Raw genomic sequence first — 27,045 nt, 5'->3', positions numbered from 1 at the left:
TGGTGGCCTGATGTGCGAGGGTGGTAGTGGGGCCAGAGACCCTTCGGCTCCAGGAAAGTTCCAGGGCTCCTCAGGACACGATTTGAAAATCACTGCTTCTTGTCCGTTTAAGTCATGAACTATATACATAAAGTAGTCATTGGGAACACAGGTATAATGTTGGAAGAACCACATGGATAACTTTAACTCAGAGCTAGGCTGCTGCTTTATCTTTTAATAGAGTCTGTTTTTTGAATAGGAAAATTAGCAGTATCTGAGTCTTACTCAAAAGGAATTGGACAGTTTCTGTTTCTTCATACTAGGTTGGGAGTTGTCAAGCAAAGCTCCTCAGTGAACCTAGCCAAGCTATTAGATAGCCAGCTCTTTTTAACTTTCCTTTTCTAGTATTTGAGAAATCTGTGATTATTTTCATGTTCTTTAGGTTTTATAATATGCATCATTCAGTACCATCTTTATTCATTTTAGTAGAATCTGCATAGGTGCCTCATTTTCAGTGTTAGATAAAAGAAACATATCTTTCCTGACGACAGGCTGCCAAACCTCCGGACTTAAATCCTGAGACAGAGGAGAGTATACCTTCCCGCAGCTCCCCAGAAGGGCCTGATCCACCAGTGCTTACTGAGGTCAGCAAACAGGAAGATCAACAGCCTTTAGATCTGGAAGGAGTCAAGAGGAAAATGGACCAAGGGAACTACACATCTGTGGTATGTCTATACAGCAAACTACCTAAATTTCCAGCTCCCGTTTAGCTTCCTTGGGTCTTTTGGGGGATGAGGCTGGGTGTTAGCATTAAAAGATGGTTTGTATTGTATTTAGAAATGTCATGTGGTTTTAAATACCTAAAAATATGTGAGTTATTTTAGTTCTGTGTTTTGGAAGATGGTTATGATAGGGAAGGTAGTGTCTTTTTATTTGGCTTTCACCTGAGTTCTTCAAAAATTATTTTTATATTAAAATTATTTTTATATTAAAACTGTTTATGGAAAATTACTAATGTGCAATTAATTGGTTTGCCCCTTTTGAGATCACATCCAAGTAATATGTCTTTTTATAATGGATGTTCATTTCTAGATAGATGCCTTTTAATTTTATGATTTTAAGGAAGTGTAGGAAATGATCATCTGTTACCTCATGGTCCGTGTTTGCTATTCAGTTGTTTATTCATTTTAGTCTAAGTAAAAAATCGTGGCCCTGTTTGGTAACTTACCAGGATACAGCTAATTTATCTGCATTCTTACCTTACTAGCCTGGCATGTCTTGACTGCCACAAGTTAGTTATGAACTGAATCCCAAAGGTCTCCACTAAAGAGAAATTACACCGTATTAAAATGGGGTGTCCGTTTTCTATTGGATCTCTGTGCTGGATGATTTAGGAGGGAAGAGGAAGTGGTTTTGAGAGCACACTGTTCTATGAATAATTAATGCTTTCTTTTTGTATACAGTTGGAGTTCAGTGATGATATCGTGAAGATCATTCAAGCAGCCATTAACTCAGATGGAGGGCAGCCAGAGATTAAAAAAGCCAACAGCATGGTCAAGTCCTTCTTTATTCGGGTGAATGATATTAATAGTTCGTGCCTTTGATGCTTAATCCGTGGGTTGTTACCACATGAACAGAACAGACTTGTTCTCATCTATGTTTTGCTTTGTCATGTGTATAAATCATTTTTCGTTTAATTCGTTCCTCTGATTCTTTGGGAGGAGATTAGTGAGGTTCCAGAGTGGATGGATTTTTCCCTTGGTGGCCTGAAATCATCCTTATATTGACAGAGAAGCTGGTGTGAAGTTGTTGATTTTTATGTGCTTTCCAAATGAATGGTCACATGCTTACATTTTGTTTGTTTGTTTTTCTGTTAGCAAATGGAACGTGTTTTTCCATGGTTCAGTGTCAAAAAGTCCAGGTTTTGGGAGCCAAATAAAGTATCAAGCAAGTGAGTAAATTCAGTATTACTTTTTTTCGCTTCGTCAGCTAGAAATCTGAGCGTTCTTATATTTTTAGATTGAGGGGTTTTTTTAGACTAGGTTTTAATATTAAAGATTAATCAGTTGAAATGCCTTTTTAAAAAAATAAATTTATTTATGTATTTGTTTGTTTTTTGGCTGTGTTGGGTCTTCGTTGCTGTGCGTGGGCTTTCTCTAGTTGCAGCGAGCGGGGGCTACTCTTCATTGCGGTGCGCGGGCTTCTCATTGTCATGGCTTCTCTTGCTGCAGAGCATGGGCTCTGGGCACGCGGGCTTCAGTAGTTGTGGCACTCGGGCTCTAGAGCACAGGCTCAGTAGTTGCGGTGCATGGGCTTAGTTGCTCTGCGGCATGTGGGATCTTCCTGGGCCAGGGATCGAACCTGTGTCCCCTGCATTGGCAGGCGGATTCTAAACCACTGTGCCACCAGGGAAGCCCTGAAATGCCTTTTTATTGCTGCTTTAGAGACAACACTTAATGTTTATTGCAGTCTGCTGCCCTTTTTTTCTTTATTTATGTATTTGTTGTTTTAGGGAACTTGTGGCATATGTACAATACATGTACTATATATATAGCCCAGGTATAACTGGGTTCTCTCTTATTTCGTTCAAATAGTGCTCTCAACAGTTCTTTTTTTTTTTTTTAAGATGTTGGGGGTAGGAGTTTATTAATTAATTTATTTATTTTTGCTGTGTTGCGTCTTTGTTTCTGTGCAAGGGCTTTCTCTAGTTGTGGCAAGCGGGGGCCACTCTTCATCGCGGTGCGTGGGCCTCTCACTGTGGTGGCTTCTCTAGTTGCGGAGCACAGGCTCCAGACACGCAGGCTCAGTAGTTCTCAACAGTTCTTGATTCTCCATATTTAACCTTAAATTTTTATTCCAGTAAATCCTTTTGACACATTGATAAGGTTATCATTTGTTTCTAGATGTTTAACCAAGAGTCACAATACATCGGGATTATATTTTTAAAAATAATAAAGTCCTGTGTAGGCAGTTTTCAAATTCTGTGACTTGTTCTTACAGTCTGAAAGGCTTGTGCCCGGGCCTGAGACCTGATGATATCAAGAATTTGACTGTTTTGTACAGTTCTGGGTATCTTGTAGGAGTTCAATAAATACTTGTTGAATCGATTATTTCCAGCAGTGGGATGTTACCAAACGCAGTGCTTCCACCTTCACTTGACCATAATTATGCTCAGTGGCAGGAGCGAGAGGAAAACAGCCACACTGAGCAGCCTCCTTTAATGAAGAAAATCATTCCAGCTCCCAAACCTAAAGGGCCTGGAGAGCCAGACTCACCAACTCCTCTGCATCCTCCTACACCACCAATTTTGAGTAAGACACCAAATGAAGACTTGTTATGCATTTCTCTCTGGGTGCAAACGATTGACTTTGTGACTCTAAATTTAATGTACTTCCGTATTGGAAAAATTTCCCGGTGATCCTTAAATGTAATAAAGTCGTTGTTTTTGCTTCACTTGGAATGTTACCAGAGAATTGATACAAGTAATGTAACGGATAGTAAGATAGCGTAACTTTGAACACCTTTTGAAAGTGTTGATTTCATAGGCTCTTATTTAAGCTGAATTGTTTTCTTTTTTCCTGATATCAGACATAGTATTGCCAATTTTAACTGTATGTCTTCTGGGTTCCAAGGTACTGATAGGAGTCGAGAAGACAGTCCAGAACTGAACCCACCCCCAGGCATAGAAGATAATAGACAGTGTGCATTGTGTTTGACGTACGGTGACGACAGTGCTAATGTAAGTACCTTGGTGCACTGGGTCCTGCTTAGTAGACTAGCCAATAACGACCTCTTTGTGTCTAAACTTGGTGACCAGTGCCATTTATTCAATGAATATTTGTCACTTAGTTTGTGGCATTTGGGTTTTTTTTTCTATAACTGATTTAATTGATTTAAAGGATGAGTTGCCTTAAATTAACGTGCTGATATCTTGTAATTTCTATTGGCAGTTCCTCAAAAAAATATTTTATGAAAGTGAATAAAACAGAAGTTTCACATTAAGTAGCTTGTGTTTAATGTAGTTATTAGCAGTGTGGTTAAGGTCCCCAGGTCTGGCAGTTTGCCTGGATTCGTTTCTGTGCTTTGCTGCCTACTTGTTGACCTTGGCAAAGAGTTGAACCTCTCTGACCCTCAGTTTCATTTTTAAAATGAGGATAATAATAATCTTACCTCAGAATGGTTATGAGGATTAAAGGAAATTATGTAAAGCCTTATTTGGGTCCTGGCACATAGTAAGCTTACAGTTTTTTTAAAAGTTTTTAAGGCAAGCTGAGAGAACTGGCTTTGAAATATGGTTTTAAAGAAGTCAGTGGGCACTTCTATAAACCTGTCACATATTGCTTGTTCTTTAATCCTTTATGATTATAAAATATTTCCAGTCTGTGGAAAAGGTAATCGAAAAAGGTGAGAAGTGAAAACAAAGAGACTTTGAATTGTGATTTTTGTGTGCACCCCTAAGTTAAAGAATTAGACTTGATTTACTGGAGTTATCCTGAATGGGGTAAAGCTAACACCAAGGAAAACCCTATTTGACATTATATTCTTAAAAGAAAAAATGAAATCTCTTGTTTCCTAGGATGCTGGCCGTTTGCTCTACATTGGCCAAAACGAATGGACACATGTAAATTGCGCTTTGTGGTCAGCAGAAGTGTTTGAAGATGATGATGGATCACTGAAGAATGTGCATATGGCTGTGATCAGGGGCAAGCAGCTGGTAAGAACCTGTGGGTGAATGTTATGGAAGAGACTCCCTCTCAGTTTCCAGATGTTCTGTCTGGGGCTAAATGCTGCCTCGCTGATGTTTCTCATAGCTCCTTTAGAATGGTTAGCCAGCAGCAAATATTGGTGTACACTGTAGGTAGATTGCTATTCTGACCCTTGGAGGATGGGTACAAAAGAAATAGAAAACAAAGTCTTATCCAGTTGGGGAGATAATTCAGATGCCTAAGAAAGGTATTAATTTATTAAGTGATTTAGACAAAATGACCTCAGAGGTTCCAGTTGAATCAGCACTCTGAGGCTCCATAGAATAAACCCACAAAATACATACATGAAGGGGGGATGTAGAAGGTGATTGGTAGCAGCTTAGAGTAATCAGAAAAGGCTATGAAGGAGTAAAATTTTTAAAACTATATTTTGACGGGGGGAGACAATGAAGGATTATCAGGAAGAAACAAAAAATAGCACATGCATAAGAAACATAAGTAAAATGTGCAGAGAGCACAAATAAAAAGTCTTCCCTGGAGAGGAGTCCAGACTGTGACTGTGACAGAATGAGGTAGTAACATATAGCCTAGTTGAAGGAAATCTTTGAATCACATAAATTCATCAGTTAAGCCTAGTAATTAAGAACTGTTATGTCTCTGACTAGTATAATCTTTCCAGAACTGAGTTCTTTTGTATATAACAGCTTTCTACCAAGATGATGTTTTTACATCGATCTTAAAAGTTTCATCTTCTCTAAATCAATTGTGCATCCTAGAAAAAACTGTCTTGATTCAAGTTCTAAATCAAATTGTAATATTTAAATTTAATAATCTTAGGCCGCATGGGCCATAGGAAAGAAAGGATTTGTAGAGGAGGCTTTATGGCTCATATCACTTCTCTGTAATTCAGCAGATTACCGATAGCAAAATGAATTGTGGGAAACCCAGAATGGGGCGACTCTCTAGGGGAGATGGAAAATGACTAAAACTTCTGAAAGTCTGACTTGGACTCTGTTCTTTCTGGGTTGTTAGAGATGTGAATTCTGCCAAAAGCCAGGAGCCACTGTGGGTTGCTGCCTCACATCCTGCACCAGCAACTATCATTTCATGTGTTCCCGAGCCAAGAACTGTGTGTTTCTGGATGATAAAAAAGTATATTGCCAACGACATCGGGATTTGATCAAAGGCGAGGTGAGACAGCTTTAGCTGCTTTTTGAGTTCTCTAGGAAAAGAAGCTGAAAATAGCAAGATGGTAAACTGTATTTCACCGTTCTCCTAGGTGTTCCTAGTAGGTGATTCTAGGTATTCCTAGAATCACCTCCTCTTGGGAGCAATAACAGAGGCACTGCTAGTGAAACAGAAGGGTGATTTTGAGATATGCTCTGCACTTTCCCTCTGAGTCAGTATCATGGGTATGGTGTGTAAAAGGGATAGCCTAATAGCTACCCTGGCTTTTCATTTAAGGTGGTTCCTGAGAATGGATTTGAAGTTTTTAGAAGAGTGTTTGTGGACTTTGAAGGAATCAGCTTGAGAAGGAAGTTTCTCAATGGCTTAGAACCAGAAAATATCCACATGATGATTGGTATGACATGGGCCTTGGTTGTTGGGGAAGGCTGGCTGTGTCACTGAGGTACTTTCTAGTCTTCAGTTATAAAGTGGGCCTTCTCATGATTGCCTCTAATCAGTTCTTCTTTTCTTACTCAGGCTCCATGACAATTGACTGCTTAGGGATTCTGAACGATCTCTCTGACTGTGAGGATAAGCTCTTTCCTATTGGATATCAGTAAGTAGCTCTGTAGAGAGAAGACAGCAGCCCCACCCCTTGAGCACCCTGAAGCAGTGAGTAGGTCATTAAATGTAGAGCCATACTTGTTAGCGACTTTTAACTAATTCCTATTTTTTTTTTTTTTTTTTTGCTACTTCTCGTAGATTGGGACTAAAGTATCATTTTATGTCAGCTAGATCCAGTTGTAGAAGGAAAGTATTGTTGACATAATTTCAGAATCATTTCCAAATAAAACCTAGGTAGAAAACACCAGGCCAGTCTCTTAAGATCCCACTAAATTCCATTCACCTCAGTTCAGAAGTCCAGTTTGTTGTCAGGGATCAAACACCTCATGCCTCTGTCCTCATTTTACGTTTTACATTTTATAGGTCCTTCTAAAAATAACCCCTACAATAACAATCAAATAGTCCAGTAAGAATTTATAATCTTTCCCAAATGAAGCAAATTGTTTAAACTTCTAGCAAACTGACGATATAAATTTAAAATTCACTTTCTCTCTCTTCCCCTTTGGAGTCTTCCTTTTGTTGTATATACTCTGATTTATTCTGCATTTCAATTGTGAAAACACAGTCTCTACTCCACATTTAGCTGGCAGCTCTTAGTGTAAAGAGCTAGGCTCCATCAGCATCCAGCAGATTTGAAGCAGTTCCATTTCTCTTGTCTCATGGGGCTTTTCTCCCAAAGGAAACACGCCAGGTTTATTCTTTCCTCACTTTGTACGCATGGTGGGGCAGTTATCCCTTCCTGAAGGCCAATAACTATTTCTTGTAGTATCAATAGTTAGTATTTTTTTTTCTTTGCATTTTAGGCTGTTTTACTAATTTTGTCCCCTGCTTACAACACAATAAAAAAGGATTTGATACTGTTTTCTGAGAGGCCAGGAAAAACCAAGGACTTCAAAAAACTTGGAAGACCCTAACCAGGAGACCCTCTAATCAGAATCCATGAAATAAAGCTAAATTTTGTAAATCAAGGAGGCAAGGGAACCTAGGCTGAGAAGAGGTTTTGACAAATGTCAGTCTCTGCTTCTGTCCTCGCACTCACGGTGACCGTTGCCATCTGCGTGCAGGTGTTCTCGGGTGTACTGGAGCACCACGGATGCTCGCAAACGCTGCGTGTACACATGCAAGATAGTGGAATGCCGCCCTCCGGTTGTGGAGCCAGATATCAACAGCACTGTTGAACATGATGAAAACAGGACCATTGCTCACAGTCCAACATCTTTTGCAGGTTAGTCTTTAATCAAGATGGGACTTGAATTCGATGTGGGGGAATGTTGTGATGGACGGGTGGGAAAAAGGCATTGCCTTGGGAGGTCACATTTGCTTCTGTTCTGGTACTTACCTGACCGCTGGCTTTTTCTTGGTTCATTTGTTTGATATCTTAATTAAACTTAGTAAGAGTTTTTATTTCCTGCCACAGAAATTTCACCTAAAGAAAGTCAAAACACAGCTGAAATTGTAAGTCCTCCATCACCAGATCGACCTCCTCATTCACAGACCTCTGGTTCCTGTTTCTATCACGTCATCTCAAAGGTCCCTAGGATTCGAACACCCAGCTATTCTCCAACACAGAGATCCCCTGGCTGTCGGCCACTGCCTTCTGCAGGTAAAGGACTTCACTGATCTACCCGACCCAAGGAGGTCAGCTCAAAGATTAGTTTGATGTGCTGTCAGGCACCTTTATCGTGGTGACTTCTGCCAATGGAAAAATGTTGATTTTCCGTTAGCTCTAAACATATCTAGCCAAGTCATTGAAACCAGTGGTACAGCACATGTGTCCGATCTGTAATGGACTTTATTACTTTCTCTCTCGTTTAGGAAGCCCTACCCCAACCACCCATGAGATTGTCACAGTGGGTGACCCTTTACTCTCCTCTGGACTTCGAAGCATTGGCTCCAGGCGTCACAGTACTTCTTCCTTGTCACCCCAGCGGTCTAAACTCCGGATAATGTCTCCAATGAGAACTGGGAGCACTTACTCCAGGAACAGTGTTTCCTCAGTCGCCACCGTAGGGACCGCTGCAGATCTCGATTCAAGTGCCAAAGCGGTTGATCATGTCTTAGGGCCGCTGAATTCTAACACTAATTTAGGGCAGAACACTCCCACCTCTTCACATCTGCAAAGGACGGTAGTTACTATGGGCACTAAAACCAGTCACTTCGATGGCTCTTCATCTTCAGAAATGAAGCATTCCAGTGCTTCAGACTCCGCATCCAAGAGCTCCTCTTCGAAGGGAGAGAAGACCAAAATGCCGAGCTCCAAGAACTCAGAGGGATCGGCACATAGTGTGGCTTACCCTGGCATTCCGAAACTGGCCCCACAGGTTCATAATGCAACAGCTGGAGAATTAAATGTTAGTAAAACGGGCACTTTTGCTGAACTGTCTTCAGTGCCATTTTCTTCTAAAGAGGCCCTCCCGTTCCCGCCACTCCATTTGAGAGGGCAGAGGAATGATCGAGACCAACAGACAGATTCCAGCCAGTCAGCAAACTCCCCTCCCAATGAAAATACTGAAGTCAAAACCTTGAAGCTATCTGGAGTGAGCAACAGATCGTCCATTATCAACGAACATGTGGGATCCAGCTCCAGAGACAGGAGACAGAAAGGGAAAAAATCTTGTAAAGAAGTGTTCAAAGAAAAGCATTCCAGTAAATCTTTTTTGGAACCTGGTCAGGTGGCAACTGGTGAGGAAGGAAACCTAAAGCCAGAGTTTGTTGATGAAGTTTTGCCTCCTGAGTTCATGGGGCAACGACCATGTAATAATGTTTCCTCTGATAAGATTGGGGACAAAGTCCATTCTATTCCAGGAGTCCCCAAAGCTCCATCCATGCAAGTAGAAGGGTCTGCCAAGGAATTACAGACACCCCGGAAACGCACAGTCAAAGTAACACTGACACCTCTAAAAATGGAGGGTGAGAGTCAGTCCAAGAATACCCTAAAAGAAAGTAGCCCTCTTTCCCCTTTGCAGATAGAGTCAGCGTCTCCAACAGAACCAATTTCCACTTCCGAAGGTCCAGGAGATGGTCCAGTCGCCCAAGCAAGCCCCAATAATACCTCATCCCAGGATTCTCAAAGTAATAACTATCAGAATCTTCCAGTACAGGACAGAAACCTAATGCTTCCAGATGGCCCCAAACCTCAGGAGGATGGCTCTTTCAAGAGGAGATATCCCCGTCGCAGTGCCCGGGCACGTTCTAACATGTTCTTTGGGCTCACCCCACTCTATGGAGTAAGGTCCTATGGCGAAGAAGACATTCCGTTTTACAGCAGCTCAACTGGGAAGAAGCGAGGCAAGAGATCCGCTGAAGGACAGGTGGACGGGGCTGATGACTTGAGCACTTCCGACGAAGACGATTTATACTATTACAATTTCACTAGGACAGTGATTTCTTCAGGTGGAGAGGAACGGCTGACACCCCATAATTTATTTCGGGAGGAAGAGCAATGTGATCTTCCCAAAATCTCACAGTTGGATGGTGTTGACGATGGGACAGAGAGTGATACTAGCGTCACAGCCACAACGAGGAAAAGCAGCCAGATCCCAAAAAGAAACAGTAAAGAAAACGGAACAGAGAACTTGAAGATGGATCGGCCTGAAGACACTGGTGAAAAAGAGCATGTCATTAAGAGCTCTGTTGGCCACAAAAATGAGCCAAAGATGGATAACTGCCACTCTGTGAGCAGAGTGAAAGCACAGGGACAGGATTCCTTGGAAGCTCAGCTCAGCTCATTGGAGTCAAGCCGCAGGGTCCACACAAGCACCCCCTCAGACAAAAACTTACTGGACACCTATAATACTGAGCTCCTGAAATCGGATTCAGATAATAACAACAGTGATGACTGTGGGAACATCCTGCCCTCAGACATTATGGATTTTGTACTAAAGAATACTCCATCCATGCAGGCTTTGGGTGAGAGCCCAGAGTCCTCTTCGTCGGAACTCCTGAATCTTGGTGAAGGTTTGGGTCTTGATAGTAATCGTGAAAAAGACATGGGTCTTTTCGAAGTGTTTTCTCAGCAGTTGCCGACAACGGAAGCCGTGGACAGCAGTGTCTCTTCCTCCATCTCAGCAGAGGAGCAGTTCGAATTGCCACTAGAGCTGCCATCAGACCTCTCTGTCCTGACCACCCGGAGTCCCACTGTCCCGAGCCAGAACCCCAGTAGGCTAGCTGTAATCTCAGACTCAGGAGAGAAGAGAGGAGCCATCCCAGAAAAATCTGTGGCCTCCTCTGAAGGTGACTCCTCCCTGCTGAGTCCAGGAGTAGATCCCAGCCCTGAAGGCCACATGACTCCTGACCACTTTATCCAAGGTCACATGGATGCAGACCACATCTCCAGCCCTCCTTGTGGTTCGGTGGAGCAAGGTCATGGCAACAATCAGGATTTAACTAGAAATAGTAGCACCCCTGGCCTTCAGGTACCTGTTTCCCCTACCGTTCCTATCCAGAACCAGAAATACGTGCCCAACTCTACCGATAGCCCTGGCCCGTCTCAGATTTCTAATGCCGCTGTCCAGACCACTCCGCCCCACCTGAAACCAGCCACCGAGAAACTCATTGTTGTTAACCAGAACATGCAGCCACTTTATGTTCTCCAGACTCTTCCGAATGGAGTGACCCAAAAAATCCAGCTGACCTCTTCTGTTAGTTCAGCACCCAGTGTGATGGAGACAAATACGTCAGTATTGGGGCCCATGGGAAGTGGTCTCACCCTAACTACAGGACTCAGTCCAAGCCTGCCGACTTCCCAGTCTTTATTCCCTCCTGCTAGCAAAGGATTGCTCCCCATGCCTCATCACCAGCACTTACATTCCTTCCCTGCAGCTACTCAGAGTAGCTTCCCACCAAACATCAGCAGTCCTCCTTCAGGCCTACTTATCGGGGTCCAGCCTCCTCCAGATCCCCAGCTTTTGGTCTCAGAAGCCAGCCAGAGGACAGAGCTCAGTACCACAGTAGCCACTCCATCCTCTGGACTCAAGAAAAGACCCATATCTCGCCTGCAGACCCGAAAGAATAAAAAACTCGCTCCCTCTAGTACCCCTTCAAACATCGCCCCTTCTGACGTGGTTTCCAACATGACATTGATTAACTTCACACCCTCCCAGCTTCCAAATCATCCCAATCTGTTAGACTTGGGGTCCCTTAATACTTCATCTCACCGAACTGTCCCCAACATCATAAAAAGGTCTAAGTCCGGCATCATGTATTTTGAACAGGCGCCCCTGTTACCGCAGAATGTGGGAGGAACTGCTGCGCCGGCGGCGGGTGCGGCCACCATAAGCCAGGATACCGGCCACCTCACGTCAGGGCCTGTGTCTGGCTTGGCCTCCGGTTCCTCCGTCTTGAACGTTGTATCCATGCAAACGACAACCGCCCCTACAAGTAGCGCGTCCGTTCCAGGACATGTCGCGTTAACCAACCCGAGGTTGCTTGGTAGCCCGGATATTGGCTCCATAAGCAATCTTTTAATCAAAGCCAGCCAGCAGAGCCTGGGGATTCAAGACCAGCCTGTGGCTTTACCGCCAAGTTCAGGAATGTTTCCACAACTGGGGACGTCACAGACTCCCTCTACTGCTGCAATGACGGCAGCATCTAGCATCTGTGTGCTCCCCTCGGCTCAGACTGCGGGCATAACAGCTGCTTCGCCTTCAGGGGAAGCAGAAGAACACTATCAGCTCCAGCATGTGAACCAGCTCCTCGCCAGCAAAACGGGGATTCTCTCTTCCCAGCGGGATCTTGATTCTGCTCCAGGGACCCAGGGCTCCAACTTTACGCAGACGGTAGATGCTCCTAATAGCATGGGGCTGGAGCAGAATAAGGCTTTATCCTCAGCTATGCAAGCCAGCTCCACCTCTCCCGGGGGCTCTCCGTCCTCTGGACAGCAGTCAGCAAGTCCCTCAGTGCCGGGGCCCCTGAAACCCAAACCAAAAATCAAACGGATTCAGCTGCCCTTGGACAAAGGGAGTGGCAAGAAGCACAAAGTTTCCCACTCACGGACCAGTTCTTCTGAAGCACACATTCCAGACCAGGAAGCCAACACGACGCCCCCGACCTCAGTCACAGGGTGAGAGATGCAGACCTTGGCTCTGCTGGGTCTGAGGGGTTTCGTGCTCTGGATTAGAGGCCGTTGAAGTGGTCTTCTGGGAGGGACACACCTCTGCCCAAGTTGCATTACTTGGGTTTTCTGGGCTTTGACTTTGATTTTTTTTTTTTTTTTCCCTCACAGTGGTGATTTATAGAGTAAAATTTAGTTCCATCTGTGGGCAGTTGGTCCCTTGGATAGAACCACGTCTTTAATTGCTGTTTGCGCTGATTTAGAACAGTGCTGCTGTTTGCTCCTGTTTCTTTTTTGCTGAGGCTCAGTTAGGATACTAAGGGATGATTATTCCTGTCTGGAAGGCAAAACCACCTGTTGTAGATCCTCATGGTGTCCGTTTCTGAAACATTATCATTAAAATATACGTAAAGTACACAAAGTGAATTTTTACCTAGGTACGCATCCATGTAGCTGCCATTCAGATCATAACATAAAATATTTCTAGTGTTCCAGAAGGCTCCTGGTGCCCTCTCTCAGTCAGTACCCCCCAAGGTAACCACTGTCTAACCCGTATCACCACAGGTTAGTTTTCTCAGCCCATAAATTTTATCAGATCCTGTTAGAGTCGTTTCTTTAGACTAACCTCCATGTTGGGTACATATTTACTGTTGTTCTTCTTGAAAAGATACACATGATTTTGTTCCAGGACTCCAGGAGCAGAGGCTGAGCAGCAGGATATAGCTAACGTGGAGCAGTCACCACAGAAAGAGTGTGGGCAGCCTGCAGGGTAAGTATAAGACTTAATTCCTTGAGGGGAAGCACTCAGTTCTGTCCACCTCATTTAGAAAATAGTCCTTCCTGATTTGTGTTGATTTTTTTTTTTTTGGCCAAAGTTTTTTTAATGGAATTAATACATGCTTGTAAAGAAAAAAAAAAAAAAAAGAATTATTTAAATAATGGGTGATGGTTCCATGTTCTTCCTGCCTACCCTGTTCCCAGTTTATTGCCTAGAGGTAATCGTTGCTCGTAATTTGTTTTCATTCATACCAACATTTCTATGCATACAGATATGCATGGTGTACATTTGAATACGTATATAGCTTTTTTACATAAAACAAATAATGCCGTGCATACTGTTCTATACTTGTTTTTTTTCAGCTATTGTATTGTGCACATATCTCTATGCCACTTCATTTTTTTTTTTTTTTTTTTTTTTTTTTTTTTGCGGTACGCGGGCTTCTCACTGCTGTGGCCTCTCCCGTTGCGGAGCACAGGCTCCGGATGCGCAGGCCCAGCGGCCATGGCTCACGGGCCCAGCCGCTCCGCGGCACGTGGGATCTTCCCAGACCGGGGCACGAACCCACGTCCCCTGCATCGGCAGGCGGACTCGCAACCACTGCGCCACCAGGGAAGCCCCCCACTTCATTTTTTAATGGCTGCCTCCAGTTCTGTTGTGTAGACCTATGGTAATTTATTTAACTAGTTCCCTCTTGGTCTGCATCTGGATTGTTTGCAGGATTTATTTAATTGTAAAAAGTGAAAATAGGTATGGTTTACTGGTTCATCATGCAGGCTGCTTTTGTTTTTAATTAAACCAGCTAACTCACTTAAGGAACTCCAGAACTGCTTCTAACAAGCGTCCTTTTATTTTTTTCTAACAGTTAAGGGTAGGTATGAGAAGAATTTTAAGGACACAGTCTACAACTCCAAAAGCAAAAACTTCATGTCGAATGTTTGGGAGAGAATCTCACAAAAGATAGTTGATGTTATGTATCGTACAGTAGTGTGGTGGTGTGTTCATTCAACAGGTTGTTCACAAAGCATCCTGTGATTCATGTCTAGTGGTTGTTTTGTATAACTGATACAGCTGTATGGTAGATTGTGGACAGTTTTTATCTTTGAATTGAAGAACTAGCTGGTGTTACATCTCACATTTGGTTTTCTTTTCATGTAGGCAAGTGGCTGTTCTTCCTGAGATTCAGACAACACAGAATCCAGCAGATGAACAAGAAAATTCAGGTATGTGGGTGGGTAACAGGTTAGATGGGTAACGGGTTAGAATCAGAATTTCCAAGCCAGAAGTACTGTAAAAGTCACCTTCTCTACCTATTGACTTTCTAGATTAAAAAAAAAAAAAAAAAGGTCAAAGCGCTAAAGATGTTAAGTGATTGGCCAAAGCACACGAAACTAAAACCTATAAATACTCTTCTGCTCTGTTTGCTGTAACAGCAGTGTGACTGAAATAGGTCACAATAAGCTGCCTTCATCCTTTAGTTGTCACTAGTGAAGACCAAGAACCATTTTTATTATATAATAGAGCCAGATTTAGGTTATGACTCCAGATACATCTCCATAGCACTTCTGTCCTGATGAATTTCATCAGTAAACAACTAGTCACTTCAAGACTAGAGAACTCTGGATATAAGACTTTGTCCTTTTCCGTTGAGGGGATTCCCAGAAGAAAAGCAGGCAGAGAAAATGCTTAGCCATATGATTTGGGATGCAGTCACATTCTGCTGATTTGCTGATTCCTGGAGAGGATTGATCCATCTCTCTGTAAGAAGGCAGTGTGAGGGGTGGTGGCTGAGAGTACCGGCTCTGCAGTCAGACAGGTTGAAATCCCAGCTTTACCACTTACTAGCTGTATGAACATGGGCTGCTTAACCTCTCTCTGCCTCAGTTTTCTCACCTTTAAAATGTAGATAATTTCTCACCTACCTCATTGGACTTGTGAGGTTTATCTGAGTTAATACAGGAAGTTCCTAGAAGAGTGCCTCCTATGTAGTGTTTCATACATGTTAACCATCGTTATTTTTTAGCTTTGACTCTGTTGAGGGCAATTACTGAAAAACTGTCAGATTGTTATACCAGAAACTACCAGAGAGACAGCATAACTTCACATTAAAAAAAAAAAAAATTCTAGTTTTGGTCACTTCCTAGCTATAACCTCAGGCAAGCTGCTCCACCTCTTTGAACCTCAGGTTTGTTATCTGTAAACGGGAGTAATAAAACCAGCTGTGTAATGTTGTTAGGCTTGGAGATAACGTGCATAAAGTCCTCAGTAGGTGTTTGCTATGGCATCCACTTTGGCCCCTATCTATTTTCTCCCTCACAGAACCTAAAACAGCGGAAGAAGAAGAAAGTAATTTCAGCTCTCCGCTGATGCTTTGGCTCCAGCAAGAACAGAAGCGGAAGGAAAGCATTGCTGAGAAAAAGCCCAAAAAAGGACTTGTTTTTGAAATTTCAAGTGACGATGGCTTTCAGATCTGTGCGGAAAGTATCGAAGGTGAGTGGATTAAATTAGGCCAGCCCAACAGCCCAGGCTCTGCTCAGCTAGGGCTGTAGTAGTACCATTTATGTGAGCAGCTCCATATGAGAAATGGAATTGGAGACACTAGAAGGCAAGAGGCCACTAGTGAGAGTATTGCTGCAGTAGAGACGTCAGGTAATAAAGCCCACTTCCAGTGGGAGAAGAAAGGAGAGAAGAACAGACACAGTCATGACTGCTTGGATATAGAGGGTAGAGAGAGAGGACTCAAAGATGCCTCTGGGGCTTCCCTGGTGGCACAGTGGTTGAGAGTCCGCCTGCCGATGCAGGGGACACGGGTTCGTGCCCCGGTCCGGGAAGATCCCACGTGCCGCAGAGCGGCTGGGCCCGTGAGCCATGGCCTCTGAGCCTGCGCGTCCGGAGCCTGTGCTCCACAACGGGAGAGGCCACAACAGTGAGAGGCCCGCGTACCACAAAAAAAAAAAAAAAAAAAAAAGGATGCCTCTGAAGATTCCGGCCTGGGTGACTGAAAAAAAAAAAAAAAAGACATGTAAGGAGAACAAAAAAATAACTAGTTTGAGTGTACACACTCTGCGTAAGATGTATTGAGTGTGGAGTGTGGGAAAAAATCCAACAGATAGGAAGAGATCGTAGACTCTTAGGTTAGAGCTGGAAGGGATTGTAAAGGTTTTCTAGTTACAGCCCTTAATTGTAGGGAACTGATAGGTTGTGATCTCCTTCCCACCGTCCTGGTTAACCGTTAGTGCTGGTATTGTTTCGGTTAGCAGTACAGGGAGTAGAGTTAATGCCACACATTCAGGTTTGGGACCTGGACTACCCTCAGAGGAAGTGAGTGCTTTGAGGATGCAGGGGTCATTTTCAGAAGGTGGAAACCTCCTCACCGCTTCTGTATCCTTTGTAACAGAAGGGAGCACTGTTGGGTGGGTCACTTTCCCAGCTTCTTTCTTACTCACTGAACTGATTTAAACTAAGAAAATTGGGCTTCCCTGGTGGCGCAGTGGTTGAGAGTCCGCCTGCCGATGCAGGGGATGCGGGTTCGTGCCCCGGTCCGGGAAGATCCCACATGGTGTGGAGCGGCTGGGCCCGTGAGCCATGGCCGCTGAGCCTGCGTGTCCGGAGCCTGTGCTCCGCAACGCGAGAGGCCACAACAGTGAGAGGCCCGCGTACCGCAAAAAAAAAATAAATAAATAAATTAAAAAAATAATAATAAACTAAGAAAATGACAAAAAGCTGTTCTAGCAGGGGATCTTTTCACATCATTGGCGTTAAGGGATGTTTGACTGAATTATCTTATTTCCTCACAGATGCCTGGAAGTCATTGACAGACAAAGTCCAAGAGGCTCGGTCAAACGCCCGCCTAAAGCAGCTTTCATTTGCAGGTAATGCTGCCGCGGTCATTTTACTGCTGTCTCAGTATCCTCTGGTAACCTGTGGGTCTAAGCTACAGGGTTGATTTCACAAAAAAAAAAAAAAAAAAAAAAAAAATCAACCTTCTTTTTTTAAAAAAAATCATTTTTCATAGCTTTATTGAGATATAAACCTTACACTACACAGTTTACCCATTTAAAGCATACAAATCGATGGCTCTTAGTGTATTCACAGAGCTGTGTAAGCCATCACTACTGTGTAATTGCAGAACATTTTCGTCGTCCCTAAAAGAAGCCCCATAGCCATTAGCAGTCATTGCTCAGCCCCAGCCCCCGGCAGCCACTAATCTACTCTCTGTCCCTCTGGATGTACCTGTTCTGTACATTTCCTACAGAAATGAATCATATAATACGTGGCCTTCTGTGACTGGCTTGTTTCATTTAACATGATGCTTTCAAGATTTCTCTCTACTGTAACATTGTCTCAGTACTTCATTCGTTTTTTTTCTTTTACAGATGAATATTTTTTATTGTGGTAAAATACACATAACATAAAAGTTACTGTCTTAATTATTCTTTTTATTTTTTTTTAACATCTTTATTGGAGTATAATTGCTTTACAGTGGTGTGTTAGTTTCTGCTGTATAACAAAGTGAATCAGCTATACGTATACATACATCCCCATATCTCAGCTTAATTATTTTTAAGTATACAGCTCAGTGGTGTTAAATACATCCACCTTTTTGTGCAGCCAGCACCACCATCCATCCCCATAACTTTTCATCTTGTGAATCTGAAACTCTATATCCATTAAACAGTGACTCCCCATTCTCCTCTTCCCCCAGCTTCTGGTAACCACCATTATTCTTTCTGTCTTTGTGATTTATGACTATTTTAAGTACCTCATATAAGTGGAATCATACAGTGTTTCTCCTCTTGTGATTGGCTTAGTACACTCAGCATAATGTCCTCAAGGTGCATCCTTGCTGTAGCATGTTGCAGAACTTACTTCCTTTTTCAGGCTGAATAACATTCCATTGTATGTATGTATCACATTTACTTTATCAGTTGATCCATCTGTGGGCACTTGGATTGCTTCCAAATTTTTGTTGTTTTGAATAATTCTGCTATGAACATGGGTGTACAGAGATCTCTTTAAGACTTTGCGTTCTGTTCTTTTGGGTATATACCCAGAAGTGGAATTGCTGGATCATATGGGGATGCTATTTTTAATGTTTTGAGAAACCACCATACTGTTTTCTACAGTGGCTGTACCATTTTACGTTCCCACCAATGGTACACAAGAATTCCGATGTGTCCGCATCCTCACCAGTACTTATTGTTTTCTGTACATTTCTCTAATGACTTGAGATGTTGAGCATCTTTTCATGTGCTTATTGGCCATTTATATATCTTCTTTACAGAAATGTTTATTCAAAGTCCTTTGTCTATATTTTCATCAGGTTGTTTGCTTTTTTTGTTGTTGAGTTTTAGAAGTTCTATGTATTCTGGATATTAATCCCTTATCAGATATATGATTTGCAAATATTTTCTCCTATTCTGTGGGCTGCCTCCTTTTTTACTCTGGATAGTGTCTTTTTTGTTTTTTTTAGATTGGTGAGGGAGATATTTTGGGGGCAGGAAAATATGGTTCATAGGTCCTGCTCTGTCCAACTGTGGCAGTCATTGGGTGAACTATAATTAAATTTGTACATGGCCTCTCCCAGGAGTCACTCTGAAATGATTACTGATAATATGTGTAAGACTCTGCTCCTGGAGGAAACCAGCATCCCGAGCTCAGTGTTCTCAGTCTCAAATTGAGTAGCTCAGCCCTTTTCGCCAACGGCACAAAGATTGCTTTCATTTATCCATGTCTTTTGCTGCCACATGGAATGGTGGTTAGAAACCATGAACTCTGGAGACAGAAACTGAGTTCAAGTCCCATTTCTGCCCTTTTGCTATCAATATTATTTCAGGTGCAAGCTAATCTACTTCTTCAAGGCTTAATCTCCTTAAGTGGGAATATTAATGCAACCTTCAAAATTTGTTGTGAGGATTAATTAAAATAATGAACCTGGGAATTCCCTGGCGGTCTAGTGGTTAGGACTCTGTTCTTACTGCCAAGGGCCCAGGTTCAGTCCCTTGTAGGGGAACTAAGATCCCACAAGCTGTGCGGTGCAGCAAAAAATAAAAAAATAAAAATAAAGTAATGAACCTGACATGATTTATTTAAGTACCCTAATATGCCAAACTAAGATCATTATCCTGACTGAAGGGATTTGAGATAGAATTCAGAGAAATCACTGAATACTAGATTTTTTTTTTTTTTTTTTTTTTTTTTTGCGGTACGCGGGCCTCTCACTGTTGTGGCCTCTCCCGTTGCGGAGCACAGGCTCCGGACGCGCAGGCTCCGGACGCGCAGGCTCCGCGGCCATGGCTCACGGGCCCAGCCGCTCCACGGCATGTGGGATCTTCCCGGACCGGGGCACGAACCCGTGTCCCCTGCATCGGCAGGCGGACTCTCAACCACTGCGCCACCAGGGAAGCCCAATACTAGCTTTTTTTAATAGTATCGATGCACAAAATTTTTTAATCATCATGAAGTCCACTTTGTCTGTTTTTTCTTTTGTTACCTGTGCTTTTGATGTCATATCCGAGAAATCATTGCTAAATTCAGTGTCATGAAGATTTTGTCCTATGTTTTCTTCTAAGAGTTTATAATTTTAGGTCTTACGTTTAGGTCCTTGACCCATTTTGAGTTAATTTTTATATATGGTATTAGGTAAGGGTCCAAGGGTTCTGGTGACATTAAAGCTGAGACCTGGGCTTCCCTGGTGGCGCAGTGGTTAAGAATCCTCCTGCCAACGCAGGGGACACGGGTTTGAGCCCTGGTCCGGGAAGATCCCACATGCCGCAGAGCAACTAAACCCGTGCACCACAACTGCTGAGCCTGCGCTCTAGAGCCCGCGAGCCACAACTACTTAGCCTGTGCCCTAGAGCCCGCGAACCACGGCTACTGCAGCCCATGCCCCTAGAGCCCGTGCTCCGCAACAGGAGAAGTCACCACAATGAGAAGCCCGTGCACCGCAACGAAGAGTAGCCCCCGCTCACCGCTCCTAGAGAAAGCCCACGCACAGCAACAAAGACCCAACTCAGCCAAAAATAAATAAATAAATTTATTTAAAAAAAAAAAATCTGAGACCTTTCTGTCTCGGGTACCTTCCTGTCTTGTTCACCTTTGTTTTCCCAAGATTCTGTCTGGCACAATGGAGAGATGGAAAGAATGTGGGAGATACAGTAGGTGCTCAGTAAATGTTTGTTGGATGAACAAGTGAATGGCCCACATGAGAAAAGATTGTTCCCTGTTGTAGTACTTTATACTATACCTTTATCTGGTTGCTTTCACATTGCAAGGTTTGTGTTCATATCTGCCTCCCTCTGCCAAGGGCTCCTTGAGAACAGGGGCCATGTGTAACTCATCTTTCTTTTCCCATTATTGACACAGTGTCCAATCTCATTGTAAGCCCTGCAGTGAAGGTTGAACACTAGAGATGAACACTCAGCCTAAACATTAAAATGAATTTTGTGAAAATACACTTAAGTATGTTTTTTAATGGCTTTTTCTACCTAGGAATCCACAGCAATCTAAAACTCCTAGGAAGAAATTCTTAGGGAAAGTCAGTGTTGTATAGAAAAAAAAAATGTTTGCCATTGTCTTATATATGACTTCAAGCTCTTATATTGTCGACTTGTGTTTTATACTTTTATAGGTTGAGTTCTAATCGGAACAACGATTGTGATCATAAGAATGTTGCTTATCTGGAGACTTAACTTTCTGCTTGTCACTAAAACCAAATTATATCCCTTAGAGATTCTTGTAAGTGAAGTGGAAATTAGGCACCTGATAATAACTTTCCCCTCTTTTTTTTTTTTTTTTTTTTTTGGCGGTACGTGGGCCTCTCCCGTTGCGGAGCATGGGCTCCGGACGCGCAGGCTCAGCAGCCATGGCTCACGGGCCTAGCCGCTCCACGGCATGTGGGATCTTCCCGGACCGGGGCATGAACCCGTGCCCCCTGCATCGGCAGGCGGACTCTCAACCACTGCACCACCAGGGAAGCCCACCTTTCCCCTCTTTTAAAAAATTATACAAGATGTAGAATTTTAAAATTTGTAGAAGTTAATCACCACAATAACAAATTGGTGGACGGGGTCCCACCTCCTAGAAGTAATTGTTAACACTGAAACACGGATATCCTTCCAGACATAGCATATGGCCCCAGATTACACTGGGGTTACATCTCTATAAATATGCTTTATAACACAAACTGTGTGTCTGTTGGAATTGCATGTGTGATCTTAACACAGTTATGCCTATGAAATAATATCTTGTCCACAATAGATGCTATTATTATTTTGGTATCTATTAATACCAAAAACAGTAATTGTAAATGATATACTACTATTTATTTAACTAGCTATTTGCCAGTCTTAAAAAGAGGTATGGCAATTATTACTATGTCCCATCCTTTAAGTAAAGAAGCCAATCATTTAATTTATTATTATTATTATTATTATTATTATTATTTATTTATTTATTTGGTTGCGCCGGGTCTTAGTCACAGCACGTGGGCTCCTTAGTTGTGGCATGCAAACTTTCAGTTGTGGCATGCATGTTGAATCTAGTTCCCTGAACAGGGATTGAACCCGGGCCCCCTGCATTGGGAGCGCAGAGTCTTAGCCACTGCACCACCAGGGAAATCCTGAAGCCAATCATTTTAGAAAGCCTTTCACCATCTATGCCAGCAGACTTACATAAATGTTTTTTTTTTAATGAAATAAGAAATGCTCATTAATGGAATAAGACTGAGTAAAACAAAGTGGCTATTGAGTGTATTTCTTCATAAGCTCACTGTAACAGCACGGAAGAGAGTTCTGTGTTAGGGGTTCACTAACATTCCTTATGAATTTTAGTGAGGTGCCTGTGTGCATGTGAGCTTATTACTCCACTACCTGTAAACAAAAATGGGATCATAGTTAGAGTTATACAGACCAAGGTTCAAATCCTGTCACAGTAGCTATGTGACCTTGGGTGGTGAGCCCAGGTTTACTTACCTTGAGATGGAGCTAGCATTTCCTGCCTGGTGTGGTCATTATGCCATGAAATGAAATAACACATATAGCATTTCTGTGTACATAGAGAACATAGAAAATAGTCCATAGTTTGGTGGCATGCTTTTTTCACTTAATCTATCATTATCATGAATGTTTTCCATATTGGTGGATCTGTACCTGCATCATTTTAATGGCTATCTAATGTTAATTTCTAGCTTGTCTTTAGTATAATTCGCCCTTGAGCAGCCTCTGGCAGAGTGATTCCCTAGCTTAGGCATTTCTGTGGTTCTGTGCGGCTTCCTGTTGGCTGGGCTCCTCACTACCCTGGTGCCTTTGATCCTGCAGGTGTGAACGGTTTGAGGATGCTGGGGATTCTCCACGATGCAGTTGTGTTCCTGATTGAGCAACTCTCTGGTGCCAAGCACTGTAGGAATTACAAATTCCGTTTCCACAAACCAGAGGAGGCCAATGAACCTCCACTGAACCCTCATGGCTCGGCCAGGGCTGAAGTCCACCTGAGGCAAGTTCTCTTCCTTTCCGTAAGCAGTTTGAGGTCTTGATTTTATGATCTAATGATACAATTATTTTCCCACTTAACCTTTGAGATTTCCAGTGTTAACACTGTCCTTCACTGGTTCTATTAAAGTATTTCTCTAAGTATATTTTCATCTTTTGGCCCCAGGAAGTCAGCATTTGACATGTTTAACTTCCTGGCTTCTAAACACCGGCAGCCTCCTGAATACAACCCCAATGATGAGGAAGAGGAGGAGGTACAGCTGAAGTCAGCTCGGTAAGCCTGGAGTAGAGAGCGGTCATAAGAAATACTTTTTACGAATGAAATGCCATTTGCGGCAACATGGAAGGACCTAGAGATTATCATACTAAGTGAAGTGAGTCAGAGAAAGACAAATACCATATGATATCACTTATATGTGGAATCAAAAATATGATACAAATGAACTTATTTACAAAATAGAAACAGACTCACAGACACAGAAAACAAACTTTGGTTACCAAAGGGGAAAGGTGATAGGGATAAATTAGGAGTTTGGGATTAGCAGGTACAAACTACTGTATATAAAATAGGTAAACAACAAGGTGCTACTGTATATAGCACAGGGAACTATATTCAATATCCTGTAATAAACCATAAAGGAAAAGAATGTGAAAAAGAATATACGTATAACTGAATCACTTTGCTATACACCAGAAACTAACACAACATTGTAAATCAACTATACTTCAAAAAATATTTTAAAATAAAATAAAAAAAGAAATACTCTTTGCTTCCCTCTGTTGCAGTTTTGCTTAGATCACAATTTCCCAGATAACATTTAAGAAGACTGAAATAGAGTTTGTGTTGAAACAGTAGCTGGCTGGCAAAGAGAGAGGAATGTGTTTTAGAGGAGAAATTCAAATAACTATAAGATGTATATTTTACTTTCTTTAACTGTAGTATACTCTGTCAGCTTTGCATGTACCACCACAGACTTCATATATAACATACTATATTTTAGGCCTAATTTTATAAGGCATTTGTTATGCTTGGGATTGAACACACAGAATAGTGTAGTCATACGTTCTAGGAACCTTGGATCCAAGACTCGAAACTGATGATTTCCTGAAGAGAATTCATTAATAACGAACCGTCTCTCTTTAGGAGGGCAACTAGTATGGATCTGCCAATGCCCATGCGTTTCCGGCACTTAAAAAAGACTTCTAAGGAGGCAGTTGGTGTCTACAGGTATGGCTAAAATTGTAGAAAGAATTATAGAAAACTAATGAAGTTTTCCAAAATCAAAGTGGATCAAATGCTGGAGTGACCTCCTTCATTCAGTAAGTGAGGTTTTTATCGATATTCCTAATTGAACCTGATGTCCTGGGACCCTGCAACTCCTTGTGTTGAACGAGGAATTTAACACAGTAAGCTTTAAAGTATTGCTACTTCTGGTGGGCTTTGGAACAGAGAAATCTTTAATCCTTGGCTGTTTGTTAGAGTGATTAATATACTCAAATCAGGTGGGTCCAGATTCTTTCCAAGTCTCTGTCTCTCCTGGGGAACTAATAGACCAGGAGATTTTATTCATATATTCATGTATTCACACATTTAACCTTATTTGCAAAATCTGCGGCTGATGTCTTTTCCATCTTTATGTCCTAGGTCTCCCATCCATGGCCGGGGTCTTTTTTGTAAGAGAAACATCGATGCAGGTGAGATGGTGATTGAGTACGCTGGCAACGTCATCCGTTCCATCCAGACTGACAAGCGAGAGAAGTACTATGACAGCAAGGTGAGTTCCACACTTTCATTCTCCAGTTCTTTCGTTATAGAAAGGGGCCATCAACTATAAAGATGATCCCTAGATTGCAGAAGAATTAGTATATTTTAATTAGACTTTTTTTTTTTTTTTTTTAACATTTTAACATCTCTGAATTTGTAGTGGGCCCAGTCCACTCTCGGGATTAGCACACAAAGATACTCTTTGAAGGTTTGTCTGAATGGATCCCAGGATCACAAGCACACAGTGACGGGAATTCCCTGGCGGTCCGGTGGTTAGGACTCGATGCTTTCACTGCAGGGGCCCGGGTTCAATCCCTGGTCGGGAAACTAAGATCCCGCAAGCTGCTCGGTGCAGCTAAAAAAAAAAAACTAGTGACACAAGTTTTAGGTTTCTCTTGCCTGTGGAGACATTAAGAAACCTCTGGTCTAGTGCCTGTAATCTAGGAATTTGTCATGGAAGCATCCTGAAAGATGGGAGAAATCCAGAAATTTTACCAGAAGAACCTGTTCATCAGTGGCTAAGGTCACATCAGAAAAAGGTTGGGAAATGTTGTCAAGCCTGCGCTGTAATAAATAACAGGTTCTTCTCTGCTCTCCTTCCTGTAGGGCATCGGTTGCTACATGTTCCGGATCGATGACTCCGAGGTGGTAGATGCCACCATGCATGGAAACGCTGCCCGCTTCATCAATCACTCATGTGAGCCGAACTGCTACTCTCGGGTTATCAATATCGACGGGCAGAAGCACATTGTCATCTTCGCCATGCGCAAAATCTACCGAGGGGAGGAACTCACTTACGACTATAAGTTCCCCATTGAGGATGCCAGCAACAAGCTACCCTGCAACTGTGGTGCCAAGAAATGCCGGAAGTTCCTAAACTAAAGCTGCTCTTCTCCCTACTGTTGGAGCACTAGGACCCAGGGCCTCCAAAACAGTGCTGAAGGCCTTTGCCAGCAGCCAGGAGTTCCAGGATTGAGTGGGCACAGTTGAGGGGCCTCCGTGATGGCTGGGCTCCCTTAGGTCCCATATTCACATTATACATGTGATCATAGTCCTGGAGAGAGATGAGGTCTCGAAGAAAAGATCTGCGATCGGCCTTCTGCTGGGACCCCTCTGATTGTGTGCCATTAAAAAGCGGGAAACGGGTCCCTAGCAGACTTGCCTGGAAGGAGCCTATAGAGGGTTAGTTACGTTGGGAGATCGGGCCTGAGCACCTCCTCAGAGAGAAGTTGCCATCCTTGCCTTGGCCTTTCCAGAGCACTGTAAGCAAGGGGTCAGGCACAGCCCCAGTGCGGGTGGGGTTGGTTGCCAGCCGGGCCCAGCCTGTAGCCGTGTGTTGAACAAAGACGGTCTGGTGGTTTTCCCTACTGTGCTCCCACTTGAGAGTTCCCTTCTGGTTGGGAGACAGGATTTCTTAGCACCTTTGGTGTCAAAGGCTGTCTTGGGGTTGTGCCAGTTCATTACCAGACGTTGAGCCTGTGGGCTGTAAGTGGGAGTGTTACCCCCATGAGCCTTATCTCAGACAGTCACCTTCCTAGACAATAGGAGCGGCTTCCCTCTCATTCCTTCTCTTCACTCCACTTTTCTCGTCCCCCGTTCTGCATCCCACTGCGTTCCCGTGCTCTCTGGGTGGTAGGGGAGAGTGACTCCCTGCTCGAGGACACTCCCTGTTGGGCATAGGATGTGCCTACAAAACGTTCCCTGAGCCTGTAAGCACTCCCAGTGGGGAAGTGGACAGGAGCCATTGGCCATAACCAGACAGAATTTGGAGACGTTTTCATAAAACTCCACTGAGAGTTGTAAAGAAATATATGTAGCATGATTTTTTAGAAGAGGAAGATTATTTAAATAGGAGTTGAATCATGCAACAACCAGAGTATCACAACCAGGGTAACCCCTGGGCCCCATTCCTAGGACGTGATAACTTTATTTTCCCCTTGTTAAGACATAGGAAGACTTAATTTTTAAATGGTCAGTGTCCAGTTGAAGGCAGAACACTAATCAGATTTTAAGGCCCAAAACTTGGGGACTAGACCACCTTGTATCGAGGGAACTCTGCCACCTGCACAAAATCTATGGATAAAGTAAATTAAATGACACTACTGCCCTGATTACTCCCTAGGATGTGGTCAAAACAGCATCAAATGTTTCTTCTCTTCCTTTCCCCAAGACAGTGTCCTGAACCTGTTAAATTAAGTCATTGGATTTTACTCTGTTCTGTTTACAGTTTACTATTTAAGGTTTTATAAATGTAAATATATTTTGTATATTTTTCTATGAGAAGCACTTCATAGGGAGAAGCACTTATGACAAGGCTATTTTTTAAACCGCGGTATTATCCTAATTTAAAAGAAGATCGGTTTTTAATAATTTTTTATTTTCATAGGATGAAGTTAGAGAAAATATTCAGCTGAACACACAAAGTCTGGTTTTTCCTGCCCAACTTCCCCCTGGAAGGTGTACTTTTTGTTGTTTAATGTGTAGCT

General features: G+C 42.8%; 1 protein-coding gene and 1 pseudogene across 4 annotated transcripts in view; both read left to right on the top strand.

The window, feature by feature from the left end:
* The window catches only part of KMT2A (lysine methyltransferase 2A), a gene marked incomplete at both ends in the record, with an annotated part of 69,546 nt that extends 44,105 nt beyond the window's left edge, over positions 1-25,441 (top strand). For all 3 annotated transcript variants that reach the window (XM_079709353.1, XM_079709352.1, XM_079709351.1), the window contains 21 exons: positions 531-704; positions 1,443-1,553; positions 1,857-1,930; positions 3,097-3,290; positions 3,612-3,718; positions 4,556-4,693; positions 5,718-5,876; positions 6,150-6,267; positions 6,390-6,468; positions 7,541-7,701; positions 7,894-8,079; positions 8,292-12,537; positions 13,217-13,297; positions 14,465-14,529; positions 15,626-15,796; positions 17,104-17,178; positions 22,624-22,798; positions 22,961-23,068; positions 23,939-24,022; positions 24,440-24,569; positions 25,166-25,441. In XM_079709353.1, coding sequence (XP_079565479.1) covers positions 531-704; positions 1,443-1,553; positions 1,857-1,930; positions 3,097-3,290; positions 3,612-3,718; positions 4,556-4,693; positions 5,718-5,876; positions 6,150-6,267; positions 6,390-6,468; positions 7,541-7,701; positions 7,894-8,079; positions 8,292-12,537; positions 13,217-13,297; positions 14,465-14,529; positions 15,626-15,796; positions 17,104-17,178; positions 22,624-22,798; positions 22,961-23,068; positions 23,939-24,022; positions 24,440-24,569; positions 25,166-25,441 — 6,912 coding nt within the window. The remainder of the gene's footprint in view (positions 1-530; positions 705-1,442; positions 1,554-1,856; positions 1,931-3,096; positions 3,291-3,611; positions 3,719-4,555; positions 4,694-5,717; positions 5,877-6,149; positions 6,268-6,389; positions 6,469-7,540; positions 7,702-7,893; positions 8,080-8,291; positions 12,538-13,216; positions 13,298-14,464; positions 14,530-15,625; positions 15,797-17,103; positions 17,179-22,623; positions 22,799-22,960; positions 23,069-23,938; positions 24,023-24,439; positions 24,570-25,165) is intronic.
* LOC307055662 (trehalase-like) overlaps positions 1-27,045 on the top strand; it is a 424,950-nt pseudogene that overhangs the window by 277,579 nt on the left and 120,326 nt on the right. The gene's annotated exons all lie outside the window — the stretch shown is intronic.

This window comes from Hyperoodon ampullatus (genome assembly GCF_949752795.1).
Source record: "Hyperoodon ampullatus genome assembly, chromosome: 7".
In the NCBI taxonomy this organism is placed as follows: domain Eukaryota; kingdom Metazoa; phylum Chordata; class Mammalia; order Artiodactyla; family Ziphiidae; genus Hyperoodon; species Hyperoodon ampullatus.
The sequence above is the reverse complement of the archived record's forward strand: the minus strand, read 5'-3'. Positions and strand labels throughout refer to the sequence as shown.